The sequence below is a fragment of the Bombina bombina genome, chromosome 3 (assembly GCF_027579735.1).
Source record: "Bombina bombina isolate aBomBom1 chromosome 3, aBomBom1.pri, whole genome shotgun sequence".
Classification (NCBI taxonomy): Eukaryota; Metazoa; Chordata; class Amphibia; order Anura; family Bombinatoridae; genus Bombina; species Bombina bombina.
The window spans coordinates 642,555,030-642,569,072 of record NC_069501.1 but is presented as its reverse complement, the minus strand read 5'-3'; the positions used below and the strand labels follow the sequence as shown (position 1 = coordinate 642,569,072).

General features: G+C 42.5%; 1 protein-coding gene across 1 annotated transcript in view; it reads left to right on the top strand.

Annotated features, from left to right (window-relative positions):
- Positions 1 to 14,043, top strand: part of PPM1D (protein phosphatase, Mg2+/Mn2+ dependent 1D) — a 90,750-nt gene that overhangs the window by 34,166 nt on the left and 42,541 nt on the right. Inside the window, exons 2-3 of the mRNA XM_053707350.1 lie at positions 4,195 to 4,420; positions 10,863 to 10,987. Coding sequence (XP_053563325.1) covers positions 4,195 to 4,420; positions 10,863 to 10,987 — 351 coding nt within the window. The remainder of the gene's footprint in view (positions 1 to 4,194; positions 4,421 to 10,862; positions 10,988 to 14,043) is intronic.

Here is a 14,043-nt window from a genome sequence, read left to right as displayed (position 1 = left end):
ATATAGCTCCTCCCCTAACTGCCACCCCCAGTCATTCTCTTGCAACTCTCGACAAGAAAGGAAGTATCAAGAGATATGTGGTGACTTAGTGTAGTTTTACCTTCAATCAAGAGTTTGTTATTTTTAAACAGTACCGGCGTTGTACTGTTTTTCTCTCAGGCAGAAATTAGAAGAAGAATTCTGCCTGGAGATTTGATGATCTTAGCGGAGAGACCAGGGATTCTCTTCTCTGGTTTTCTCGGGTCCATCTGTCCAGGGGAATGAGTTTCCGCAGGCCAGAGTGGACTATAGTCACGACAGATGCCAGCCTTCTGGGCTGGGGCGCAGTCTGGAACTCCCTGAAGGCTCAGGGTTCGTGGACTCAGGAGGAAGCCCTCCTTCCGATAAACATTCTGGAACTAAGAGCGATATTCAATGCTCTTCAGGCTTGGCCTCAACTAGCTGCGGTCAAATTCATCAGATTTCAGTCGGACAATATTACGACTGTAGCCTATATCAACCATCAGGGGGGGACAAGAAGCCCCCTGGCAAAGTTGGAGGTTTCAAAGATAATTCTATGGGCAGAGGTTCACTCTTGCCATCTCTCAGCTATCCATATCCCAGGAGTAGAGAACTGGGAGGCGGATTTTCTAAGTCGGCAGACTTTTCATCTGGGGGAGTGGGAGCTCCAGCCAGAGGTATTTGCCCAGCTGATTCAACTATGGGGCAAACCAGAAGTGGATCTGATGGCGTCTCGTCAGAACGCCAAGCTTCCCTGTTACGGGTCCAGGTCAAGGGATCCCCAGGCAGCACTGATAGATGCTCTAGCAGTGCCCTGGTCCTTCAGCCTGGCTTATGTGTTCCCACCATTTCCTCTCCTCCCTCGTCTGATTGCCAAGATCAAGCAGGAGAGAGCTTCAGTGATTTTGATAGCACCTGCGTGGCCACGCAGGACTTGGTATGCAAATCTGGTGGACATGTCATCCCTTCCACCATGGACTCTGCCTCTGAGGCAGGACCTTCTACTCCCAAGGTCCATTCAAACATCCAAATCTAATTTCACTGCGGCTGACTGCTTGGAGATTGAACGCTTGATTTTATCAAAACGTGGTTTCTCCGAATCGGTCATTGATACCTTAATTCAGGCTCGAAAGCCTGTCACCAGGAAAATCTATCATAAGATATGGTGTAAATATCTTCATTGGTGTGAATCCAAGGGTTACTCATGGAGTAAAGTCAGGATTCCTAGGATATTATCCTTTCTCCAAGAAGGATTGGAGAAGGGATTGTCAGCTAGTCCCTTAAAGGGACAGATTTCTGCTCTGTCTATTCTTCTGCACAAGCGTCTGGCAGATGTTCCAGACGTTCAGACGTTTTGTCAGGCTTTAGTTAGAATCAAGCCTGTGTTTAAACCTGTTGCTCCGCCATGGAGTTTAAATTTAGTTCTTAAAGTTCTTCAAGGGGTTCTGTTTGAACCTCTGCATTCCATAGATATCAAACTTCTATCTTGGAAAGTTCTGTTTTTGGTAGCTATCTCTTCGGCTCGAAGAGTTTCAGAGTTATCTGCCTTACAGTGTGATTCCTCTTAGCTGATTTTCCATACAGACAAGGTAGTTTTGCGTACCAAACCTGGGTTTCTTCCTAAGGTGGTATCTAATAAGAATATCAATCAAGAGATTGTTCCGTCACTGTGTCCTAATCCTTCTTCAAAGGAGGAACGTCTATTACACAATCTTGACGTGGTTCGTGCTTTAAAGTTTTATGTACAAGCTACTAAGGATTTTCGTCAAACATCTGCATTGTTTGTTGTCTACTCTGGACAGAGGAGAGGCCAAAAGGCTTCGGCATCTTCTCTTTCTTTTTGGCTGAGAAGCATAATCCGTTTAGCTTATGAGACTGCTGGCCAGCAGCCTCCTGAAAGAGTTACAGCTCATTCCACTAGAGCGGTAGCTTCCACATGGGCTTTTAAAAATGAGGCCTCTGTTGAACAGATTTGTAAAGCGGCGACTTGGTTTTCGCTTCATACTTTTTCTAAATTCTACAAATTTGATACTTTTGCTTCCTCAGAGGCTATTTTTGGGAGAAAGGTCTTGCAGGCAGTGGTGCATTCCATTTAAGTTCCTGCCTTGTCCCTCCCTTCATCCGTGTCCTAAAGCTTTGGTATTGGTATCCCACAAGTAATGGATGAACCCGTGGGCTGGATACACCTTACAAGAGAAAACAAAATTTATGCTTACCTGATAAATTTCTTTCTCTTGTGGTGTATCCAGTCCACGGCCCGCCCTGTCATTTTAAGGCAGGTGTTTTTTATTTTTAAACTACAGTCACCACTGCACCCTATAGTTTCTCCTTTTTCTTGCTTGTCTTCGGTCAAATGACTGGGGGTGGCAGTTAGGGGAGGAGCTATATAGACAGCTCTGCTGTGGGTGTCCTCTTGCAACTTCCTGTTGGGAAGGAGAATATCCCACAAGTAATGGATGAACCCGTGGACTGGATACACCACAAGAGAAAAAGATTTATCAGGTAAGCATAAATTTTGTTTTTTGGTGGATCTGTAGACATATGCTAATGCACTGTACCTCACTCCATTACGTGGTATCCAGAGAGAATGGTCTATATGTTTAAGCTGTATTTAAATGTTAATTTATATGCCTACAAATATGCCTGCAATATTACTTATATGCACCGTATATAAATGTACAGTTTTTAGAATGTCCCTGACAGCTCTGTACTCCCCCACAAACCAGTCCAATCTAAGGCAAAGATATAGTGGGTTGCTAGCAGCTTATAAGAGAGGGGTGGGCTAATGGACCTTCATCATACTAAGGGGTCACCAGCTTTGAGGGTCCATTATTACTAGAGGTGTTGGTTAAAGGAATTGCTATATAGTTTTCTCTCAAACCCCCATAAAACAGTAGGCTATATATTTCAGTAACTAGTTCCCTACGCTTGAGCCGAATATTTACATGTTCAACAGGACTGAGCCATAAGTACATTGCGCCTACATGGGGAGAACTTTAGCCTCATTCCCAAAGCCAATGGGGGTTCTCTGTCTCCCTGTGCCGGCAGGGGAGATGGAGGATAATTAATCCTAAATCCCTGTTCCCATATATATTTAATAATTCATTTTTCATATGTGTGTCAAGAGATGGGTTAGCTGTTAATTTTTGGACACCCTTCATACCTACTTTTATCTAAGGTACTGCCCCTTTAGGGTTAATTCTTAGACTTTAGGTACTGTATCAGAGCTGTTTCACATAACACTTGGAAGCTCACAAGTTTATTTTTAGGTAACACTGCACCGCTGATAAATAGTTGCTTAAACCAAGATATTAAGCATAATCTTACAGCATATATTTGACTAGATACAGTATAATTCCACTTTACTTATAATTTAAGCTTACTATTTACATACTCAACCTTAATGTCACTTAAAAGCTACCTTATGATTATGATAGTGTTCAGAGCTGCCATATATGATTATATTCACCTCAGCAGGATCCTTTAAATATCTTATAACCTTTGTTATTCCCTCTTTCAATAGAAACATATGTGGATCTTTCTGATCATGCTTCCTAGCCCTAATAGTACTATAATTCCGCTTTCACTCCGCCCCCCCCCCCCCCATATTTTACATTTTTATATCACACCTATATATAATATTATTTATATTTTACATTGTCTCAAGTGGTGTGTATCTGCTGAAAATTTCCATTTTAATAATACCACTAGGTTTTAGCTGTGCTTACCTGCTGACTATTCTATATGTTCTCATACTACAATCACATGCTAGGGCCCACAGGTGGACCCATAGTGATATACACTTTAACACACCTGTATCATTGCTCTTTATTATCCTAAATCTCCTTCCTTTGATGTATCCGTTTATGTGAGGTATATATAATAGAAAATGGAGGTTTCATTTACTTATGTTCATCACGTCAGTAGACGTATGCATTTTATTGTACTTCTAATGTGCAGACTGCATTGTTTTCTTTATATTTTTTTTTTCTCCTTTTTTGTTTATCACTTAGAATGGTCTGTTTTAGACTTGTACCCTAATGTTACTGTGAATGAACATGTTCTTTGTACTGTTGTTGCTAAAAATCTCAATAAAAGAATACGATTAAAAAAAAAAAATGGACCCCCTTTTAATGGTCCACTGTTTGTCATGTACTCAAAAGATAATAAAGTTTTAATTTCTTTCCTATTTAGCTGAATGGCCAAAGACAATGACTGGACTCCCCAGCACTTCGGGAACAACAGCCAGTGTTGTAATCATCCGGGGCAACAAGATGTATGTAGCCCATGTGGGAGACTCTGGGGTTGTCCTAGGATTCCAACACAACTCTAAAGACATAGTAAGGGCTGTAGAAGTTACACAGGACCACAAACCCGAGCTTCCCCGGGAGAGAGAGAGAATTGAAGGCCTTGGTGGCAGGTAAAGAGTTGTGTGTTTTTTTGTGTGTGTTTTTCCCCCCCCCCCAGTTCCTTTATTTTTAAAGGTCTTGAATATGTTTTGTCATATTTGATAATCAGATTGGTGAGCTATACCTTGTGATGTTTACAGCAAGACACACAGCATAAGATTCTTTGTGGATGAAGACGTTTTACTGGCTACACTAATATTCAGCCCATAAAAATGAGTTTTCTGATTACTTGTATTGCATTTCTTTCATGTAATTGGCAAGAGTCCATGAGCTAGTGACGTATGGGATATACATTCCTACCAGGAGGGGTAAAGTTTCCCAAACCTCAAAATGCCTATAAATACACCCCTCACCACACCCACAATTCAGTTTTACAAACTTTGCCTCCCATGGAGGTGTGGTGAAGTAAGTTTGTGCTAGATTTCTACGTTGATATGCGCTTCGCAGCAGGCTGAAGCCCGGTTTTCCTCTCAGAGTGCAGTGAATGTCAGAGGGATGTGAAGAGGGTATTGCCTATTTGAATACCATGGTCTTCCTCTAGGGGATCTATTTCATAGGTTCTATGTTATCGGTCGTAGAGATTTCTTCTCCTACCTCCCTTTTCAGATCGACAATATACTCTTATATACCATTACCTCTACTGATTCTCGTTTCAGTACTGGTTTGGCTATCTACTATATGTAGATGAGTGTCTTAGGGTAAGTAAGTCTTATTTTATTCATGACACTCTAAGCTATGGTTGGGCACTTTATATGTAAAGTTCTAAATATATGTTTTAAACTTATATTTGCCATGATTCAGGATAATCAGTGTTCCTTCTTTCAGACTGTCAGTTTAATTTTTTGGGAAAATGCAATGAATAAATATTTTTCTTACCTTAAAATTTTTAATTTACTTTTTTCTTTTAAATTGCGGGCGGTTAGGCTCGCGGGTGCAGAAAATGCTACAATTTATTGCGTCATTTTTGGCGTGAGACTTTTTTGGCGCAAAAATATTGTCATTTCCGGCGTCATGGTTGACGCCGGAAGTTTTCATGTGGTTGCGTCATTTTTGATGCATGACGTTTTTGGCGCCAAAAAATGTGGGCGTTGTACTTGGCGCCAAAAAATGTGGGCGTTGTACTTGGCGCCAGTTTTTTTCACATTATTTCAGTCTCACTTTTTAGTTGCTTCTGGTTGCTAGAGGCTTGTTTTGCTTTTTTTCCTATTCCTGAAACTGTCATTTAAGGAATTTGATAATTTTGCTTTATATGTTGTTTTTTAAGGGTAACCTTTTTGGGTTTCCAAATAGATTCAGTGTCCATGACTTTGTCTCTAACAGAAAAGAGACGTCTGAAATTGGTTTCAGCTTGTCGAAACCTTCAGTCTCAATCATTCCCTTCGGTAGCTTTGTGCATGGAAATTCTAGGTCTCATGACTGCTGCATCGGACGCGATCCCTTTTGCTCGTTTTCACATGAGACCTCTCCAGCTTTGTATTCTGAACCAATGGTGCAGGGATTATACAAAGATATCACAATTGATATCCTTAAATCCCAATGTTCTATCTTCTCTGACTTGGTGGTTGGCTCACCATCGTCTAATTCAAGGGGCCTCTTTTGTTCGTCCAACCTGGACTGTGATCTCAACAGATGCGAGTCTTTCAGGTTGGGGAGCGGTATGGTGATCTCTGACAGCGCAGGGGGTTTGGTAATCTCGCCTCCTGAAATTCCCAATCAACATTTTGGAACTCTGTGCGATTCTCAGAGCTCTTCAGTTCTGGCCTCTTCTGAAGAGAGAATCGTTTATTTGTTTTCAGACAGACAATGTCACAACCGTGGCGTATGTCAATCATCAAGGTGGGACTCACAGTCCTCAGGCTAAGAAAGAAGTATCTCGGATACTTGTATGGGCGGAATCCAGCTCCTGTCTAATCTCTGCGGTTCACATCCCAGGTATAGACAATTGGGAAGTGGATTATCTCAGTCGCCAGATGTTACATCCGGGCGAATGGTCTCTTCACCCAGAGGTGTTTCTTCAGATTGTTCAAATCTGGGGACTTCCAGAAATAGATCTGATGGCTTCTCATCTAAACAAGAAACTTCCCAGGTATCTGTCCAGATCCAGGGATCCTCAGGCGGAAGCGGTGGACGCGTTGTCACTTCCTTGGAATTATCAACCTGCTTATATCTTTCCGCCTCTAGTTCTTCTTCCAAAGTGATTTCCAAAATCCTAATGGAGCGTTCGTTTGTACTGCTGGTGGCTCCAGCATAGCCACACAGGTTTTGGTATGCGGATCTCGTTCGGATGGCCAGTTGCCAACCTTGGACAATTCCGTTAAGGCCAGACCTTCTATCTCAAGGCCCATTTTTCCATCAGGATCTCAAATCATTAAATTTGAAGGTATGGAGATTGAACGCTTAATACTTAGTCATAGAGGTTTCTCTGATTCAGTGATTAATACTATGTTACAGGCTTGTAAATCTGTGTCTAGAAAGATTTATTACCGAGTTTGGAAGTCTTACATTTCTTGGTGTTCTTCTCATAAATTCTCTTGGCATTCTTTTAGAATTCCTAGAATTTTACAGTTTCTTCAGGATGGTTTGGAAAAAGGTTTGTCTGCAAGTTCCTTGAAATTACAAATCTCTGCTCTTTCTGTTCTTTTTCACAGAAAGATTGCTAATCATCCTGATATTCATTGTTTTGTACAGGCTTTGGTTCGTATTAAGCCTGTCATTAAATCAATCTCTCCTCCTTGGAGTCTTAATTTGGGTCTGAGGGCTTTACAGGCTCCTCCGTTTGAACCTATGCATTCTCTGGATATTAAATTACTTTCTTGGAAAGTTTTGTTCCTTTTGGCCATCTCTTCTGCTAGATGAGTTTCTGAGTTATCTGCTCTTTCTTGTGAATCTCCTTTTCTGATTTTTCATCAGGATAAGGCGGTGTTGCGGACTTCATTTAATTTTTTACCTAAAGTTGTGAATTCTAACAACATTAGTAGAGAAATTGTTGTCCCTTCATTGTGTCCTAATCCTAAGAATTCTCTGGAGAGATCTTTACATTCTTTGGATGTAGTAAGAGCTTTGAAATATTATGTTGAAGCTACTAAAGATTTCAGAAAGACTTCTAGTCTATTTGTTATCTTTTCTGGTTCTAGGAAAGGTCAGAAGGCTTCTGCCATTTCTTTGGCGTCTTGGTTAAAGTCTTTGATTCATCATGCTTATGTGGAGTCGGGTAAATCCCCGCCTCAAAGGATTACGGCTCATTCTACTAGGTCAGTTTCTACTTCCTGGACTTTTAGGAATGAAGCTTCTGTTGATCAGATTTGAAAAGCAGCAACTTGGTCTTCTTTGCATACTTTTACTAAATTCTACCATTTTGATGTTTTTTCTTCTTCTGAAGCAGTTTTTGGTAGAAAAGTACTTAAGGCAGCTGTTTCAGTTTGATTCTTCTGCTTATAATTTCAGTTTTTTTCATTATAAGATTAAAACTTTTTGATTTGGGTTGTGGATTATTTTTTCAGCGGAATTGGCTGTCTTTATTTTATCCCTCCCTCTCCTCTCTAGAGACTCTTGCGTGGAAGTTCCACATCTTGGGTATCTGCTATCCCATACTTCACTAGCTCATGGACTCTTGCCAATTACATGAAAGAAAACATAATTTATGTAAGAACTTACCTGATAAATTCATTTCTTTCATATTGGCAAGAGTCCATGAGGCCCACCCTTTTTGTGGTGGTTATGATTTTTTTTTTTGTATAAAGCACAATTATTCCAATTCCTTGTTTGATGCTTTCGCTCCTTTCTTATCACCCCACTTCTTGGCTATTCTCTAAACTGAATTGTGGGTGTGGTGAGGGGTGTATTTATAGGCATTTTGAGGTTTGGGAAACTTTGCCCCTCCTGGTAGGAATGTATTTCCCATACGTCACTAGCTCATGGACTCTTGCCAATATGAAAGAAATGAATTTATCAGGTAAGTTCTTACATAAATTATGTTTTTTTGCTTTCTTTGGATGATTGTATTGGTTGAAAGTATAAAATTACTAAGCTTTAGTTATTTATTCAGGGGCATAAATTCAGGTGATTACCCTTCCTGCCATGTTTGTTATTGTATTGTTTACAAAGTATTTATTTACTTGAGGCTGCAACTTAGTCTTTGAGGCAGGTGTTTATCAAAGGGCAAATGCATCTATCGATAGCAGACTCCCCCATGATTTACAAGCCCAGCACAGTTGGTTGCTCGGGGGCGCATTCGCTCATGCAGTCATAAACACTGTGTGCAATTCGCAATCTCAAATGGGTAAGTTCACCATTTCGACAATAATAAATCTGCCCCTTTGTATCACTTTAGGCCATAAAGCAGGATACTATATGGTGCAGTAAATTAAAAAAGAAGACACATGTAACATGAAGCCTTATTTGTCTTTATTACAATATCCATAAGTAACAATAACAGAAAAGCACCTTAGTTGCCGCTTATTAACTCTTCTAACTCTTTTGTATGTGAATGAAAAAGAAAATGCTGTTGCATACAGTGAATCCATCAGTATTATTGCACAAAAATTATAAGAATAAGTTTCAGGATAAATATAGGTAAGCTGATATCCTTTATCGGGGGGCAACAAAGTAAAATTTGAACCAAGAGAGTGAAGTAAATTTGTTAATTAAATTGGAATGTTTTATAAAATGATATGCTCTATATTAATCCTGAAAGAAATAATTGGTGTTTTATGTCCCTTTTTAATGTGTGTTTGTGTGTGTGTGTAAAACATATAGGCCTTGTCGTCCTGGTTTGGAGCCCCCAAGACACCCATGGGGGCCCACACTTGTTCCAGCTGGAATCCACCAGACGTACCTATTACCTTAAATTTAGTCTGGTGTGGCTGGACCCATTCATGGCCGCACATCTGAAGAAACAAATCCTCCTTAGCAATGCAGAGGGAGTTAATCCTGCTTGTACGGACAATGCCTGAGGTCTCAATAACACTGAGCTAGACGGCCGGGCAACCCTGGTGGCGTGTGTGTATCCATATGTGCGCAATGCTAGCAGGTGCTGCCTCAGTAACAACTGATGGATATAGGGGACTAGGCAGCCCCTGGGAAGTATGTATGTCGATCCACATTTCCGCAGTGCTGGCCGGTTCTGCCTGAGGTCTCAGTAACTTACTTGGCTTGTGATATTCAGTAGAGATAAACATTTGTCAGTTTTGTTCACTTCCGAATGCGGAAGTAGGAGGCTATTTTTGGTTTTCGGCTATTTTCGGAGCAGAATATCTCCTCTTGTTCAAGTGAAACACACTAAGATTTTGCACAAGAGGGTATTTGGCTTTTTTTTAAAAAAATTTCAGTAAGATTAGTAGTTTTTTTTTTTTGTTTTTTTTTTTTTTTTCTGCAGTGTAGTGATCCTCCTCCACCTCTTATTCCCCCCCCCCCCCCCATAGCTCTCTAACCGTCCCACTAATAGTGGCCATGTTTGGTACTGGCAGATCTTATGTATGCATGTTTTGTGCCCAAAATAACGGGGTCCTAGATTTTGAACATATTTTACATCCGCTATTTTTCACTATTGTACATCTAATGTCAATACAAATATAAATTCCTGCTGCAAGATTCACCTTTTAGAAAGCAATATTAAATGGGTCAAGTTTCTGACATAAAAATTATTTTTTTTTAAAAAGTCTGATATTTGAAAAAAATACCACAAAATGAAATGCTTAAAACAGGGCTCGACAAAGCCAGGGAGCCACTGGCTCCTCAAATTTTAATCCGGGCTTCTAACTTTTGGGTTATTCTCCATAGTTCTTTATACAGATACCACCCTCTGGCTCCTAAAAATGTCAGACTCCTAAATATTAATTCTTCTTAATTTTTAGCATATTTGGCGACCCCTGGCCTAAAGACTTTAAACATTTTAATTGCACCGTATTTTTCCCCCGGCTATTTTGTTAGTTATATACAGCACTGGGACAGGTGGTTTTTAAATATTACTCTCTATTTTGAGACTTGCGCTGCTTAGTTTGCTTGAACAATTTATTAAAGTTTTGCTTTAGTTAGTAATACTCATCTGGCTAATGTATATATTTGTATCTTTCTTTTTTTCTGTGTGTGTGCATATTTTGCTTATTATAGTTTGTACATTGTATATTTCTAACCACGAGTAGAGGCAGAAAGATTCTTGGTATGCATCTTAATATATTCCTAGTGTAGGTTTTCTCACATCTTTGCTAAAGAACTAGCCAAACTAATTATAATTTAGGTTGCTGAATGCTCATTTACTTCACCTTTTATAACAACAAATTTTAAACCATCAACTTTTGCTGAATTTCATCATCCTATATATATATATATATATATATATATATATATATATATATATATATATAATGCAAAGAATGTATGGATAGAAAAATCTTAAAGTATCTTAAAATATTTGTAATTATTTCTTGATTTACTTTTTTTTTCCTTTCTCTCTAGTGTTATTAACAAATCTGGAGTAAATAGAGTGGTGTGGAAAAGACCTCGGTTAACTCACAATGGTCCTGTAAGGCGAAGTACGGTGATTGACCAAATTCCTTTTTTGGCAGTGGCTCGTGCCCTTGGTAAGTGGAGTCTCCTGAATGATGCATGTGTCAAGGATAATATTATGACAGTTACTCAATTGAAAAACAAACTGAAATCTTTTAGGTGGAGGGAAGAAAACTAAAAAACTAAAATAATGTGGTTGCATAAGTGTGCACACCCTCTTATAACTGGGGATGTAGCTGTGTTCAGAATTAAGCAATCACATTCAAAATCATGTTAAATAGGAGTCAGCATACACCTACCATCATTTAAAGTGTCTCTGATTAACCCCAAATAAAGTTCAGCTGCTCTAGTTTTTTCTTTCCTGATATTTTTTTAGTCGCATCCCACAGCAAAAGCCATGGTCCACAGAGAGCTTCCAAAGCATCAGAGGAATCTCATTGTTAAAAGGTATCAGTCAGGAGAAGGGTACAAAAGAATGGGGCGAGGGTGGGATTGGGGGGCGAGGGTGGGATTGGGGGGAGAGGGTGGGGTGGGATTGGGGGGAGAGGGTGGGGTGGTAGGGGGGAGCGGGAGATGGTGGTAGGGGGGAGCGGGAGATGGTGGTAGGGGGGAGCGGGAGATGGTGGTAGGGGGGAGCGGGAGATGGTGGTAGGGGGGAGCGGGAGATGGTGGTAGGGGGAGCGGGAGATGGTGGTAGGGGGAGCGGGAGATGGTGGTAGGGGGAGCGGGAGATGGTGGTAGGGGGAGCGGGAGATGGTGGTAGGGGGAGCGGGAGATGGTGGTAGGGGGAGCGGGAGATGGTGGTAGGGGGAGCGGGAGATGATGGTAGGGGGAGCGGGAGATGATGGTGGGGTGGAGGGAGAGGGAGATGGTGGGGGTGGAGGGAGATGGTGGGGGTGGAGGGAGATGGTGGGGGTGGAGGGAGATGGTGGGGGTGGAGGGAGATGGTGGGGGTGGAGGGAGATGGTGGGGGTGGAGGGAGATGGTGGGGGTGGAGGGAGATGGTGGGGGTGGAGGGAGATGGTGGGGGTGGAGGGAGATGGTGGGGGTGGAGGGAGATGGTGGGGGTGGAGGGAGATGGTGGGGGTGGAGGGAGATGGTGGGGGTGGAGGGAGATGGTGGGGGTGGAGGGAGATGGTGGGGGTGGAGGGAGAGGGAGATGGGGGGGTGGAGGGAGAGGGAGATGGGGGGGTGGAGGGAGGGGGAGATGGAGGGAGGGGGAGATGGAGGGAGGGGGAGATGGAGGGAGGGGGAGAGGGATGGAGGGAGGGGGAGATGGAGGGATGGAGGGAGAGGGGGATGGTGGGATGGAGGGAGAGGGGGATGGTGGGATGGTGGGAGAGGGGGATGGTGGGATGGAGGGAGAGGGGGATGGTGGGATGGAGGGAGAGGGGGATGGTGGGATGGAGGGAGAGGGGGATGGTGGGATGGAGGGAGAGGGGGATGGAGGGAGAGGGAGATGGTGGGGTGGTGGGGAGGGAGAGGGGGTAGGTGGGGTGGAGGGAAAGGGGGATGGTGGGGTGGAGGGGGATGGAGGGAGGGGGGGATGGTGGGATGGAGGGGGATGGTGGGATGGAAGGAGAGGGGGATGGTGGGAGGGAGAGGGGGATGGTGGGATGGAAGGATGGAGAGGGAGATGGAGGGGGAGAGGGAGATGGATAGGGGAGGGGGGGAGGGATGGAGAGAAGAGAGGGGGAGAGTTTAAATAGTTTTGCTTGCTGGATTCTTTAGAAGTTTATTAATTAAACTGAAATAATTTTGTTTGCACTTCTTCAAATTTCGTTAGAAGTTTTGGTATTATTACTATTTGTCACAAGCAACGTCTTATATGCAACGGCTGCACCACCTCTGTGTACAATATGGTTGCTAAGGCATTGATAACAGTCAAATGTTTAATTTCTATCTTAATACGAGGAGAGTCCATGGCTTCATTCCTTACTTGTGGGAATACAGAACCTGACCACCAGGAGGAGGCAAAGACACCGCAGCCAAATGCTTAAATACCTCTCCCACTACCTTCATCCCCCAGTCATTCTTTGCCTTTCGTCACAGGAGGATGGCAGAGAAGTGTCAGACGATTTGGAGTAGCCTCTTATGGAGGGTAGTACTCTTCGGTATGGGACTGGAGTTTTAAATGAGAGCATTGACGAATGTTAGGGTCTGGAGATGCAGGGAGAGTTTTTCTGCAAAACCATCCAGACTCGTATTAACAGCTCCTATGCAATCTGTGTATCACTCAAGTCCATGTCAGGTGCGTGGCTTCAAGATTGTCAAACTTGAGAGGCAGTGTGTCTGTTCCACGGCAGAGATTCCAGTAAGATCGTTTCATTTTATCTCATGTGATAACGTAAAGAAGACAGGGTCACAGTGTGACTCCTTTATCTGTATGAATCAAGGGTTAATATCTCTGGAAGGAGGTTATTGAACAGAGGGGATTTATACATAACTTGCTTTATTATGTTTTATGCTGTTATATGTGTGAGATGAGGCTCAGGCAGATGCGGAACATTTAGGTTTTACTTTAGTTTTTGGAGTTAACTGTGCGGCCTGTTATTTTTTGCGCGTTTCTCTCCTGGAGCAGGGGCGGTCCTGCATGGCACTCCATGTGACCTGGTGTGGTCTCTTTGACTTCCTCTTTCCTGACTTTGCGGTTTATAGGAGAAGCGGTTTCTCTGTTGTTCCTGGGTCATAGGAGGTGGTGAGTGCCCCGGCCATTGGGGCGTATAAAGGTGCCATTTATTTTGTAGTAGTGTCCATCTTAAAAGCGCAATATATGGAAGACTCTGATGCGTTAGATATTCTGATACAAGCTTCAAGCTTTCAAACTGCCAAGTCTCATACAGAGTTAGTACTGGCATTTCTAAGGTCGCATGGATGGAAGGTGAACGAAAAGAAGAGTTCTCTCTTTCCACTCACAAGAGTTCCCTTCTTGGGGACTCTGATAGATTCTGTAGAAATGAAGATTTACCTGACAGAAGACAGGTTAACAAAGCTTCAAAATGCATGCCGTGTCCTTCATTCCATTCAACACCCGTCAGTAGCTCAATGCATGGAGGTGATCGGCTTAATGGTAGCGGCAATGGACGTAGTACCTTTTGCACGCCTACATCTCAGACCGCTGCAATTGTGC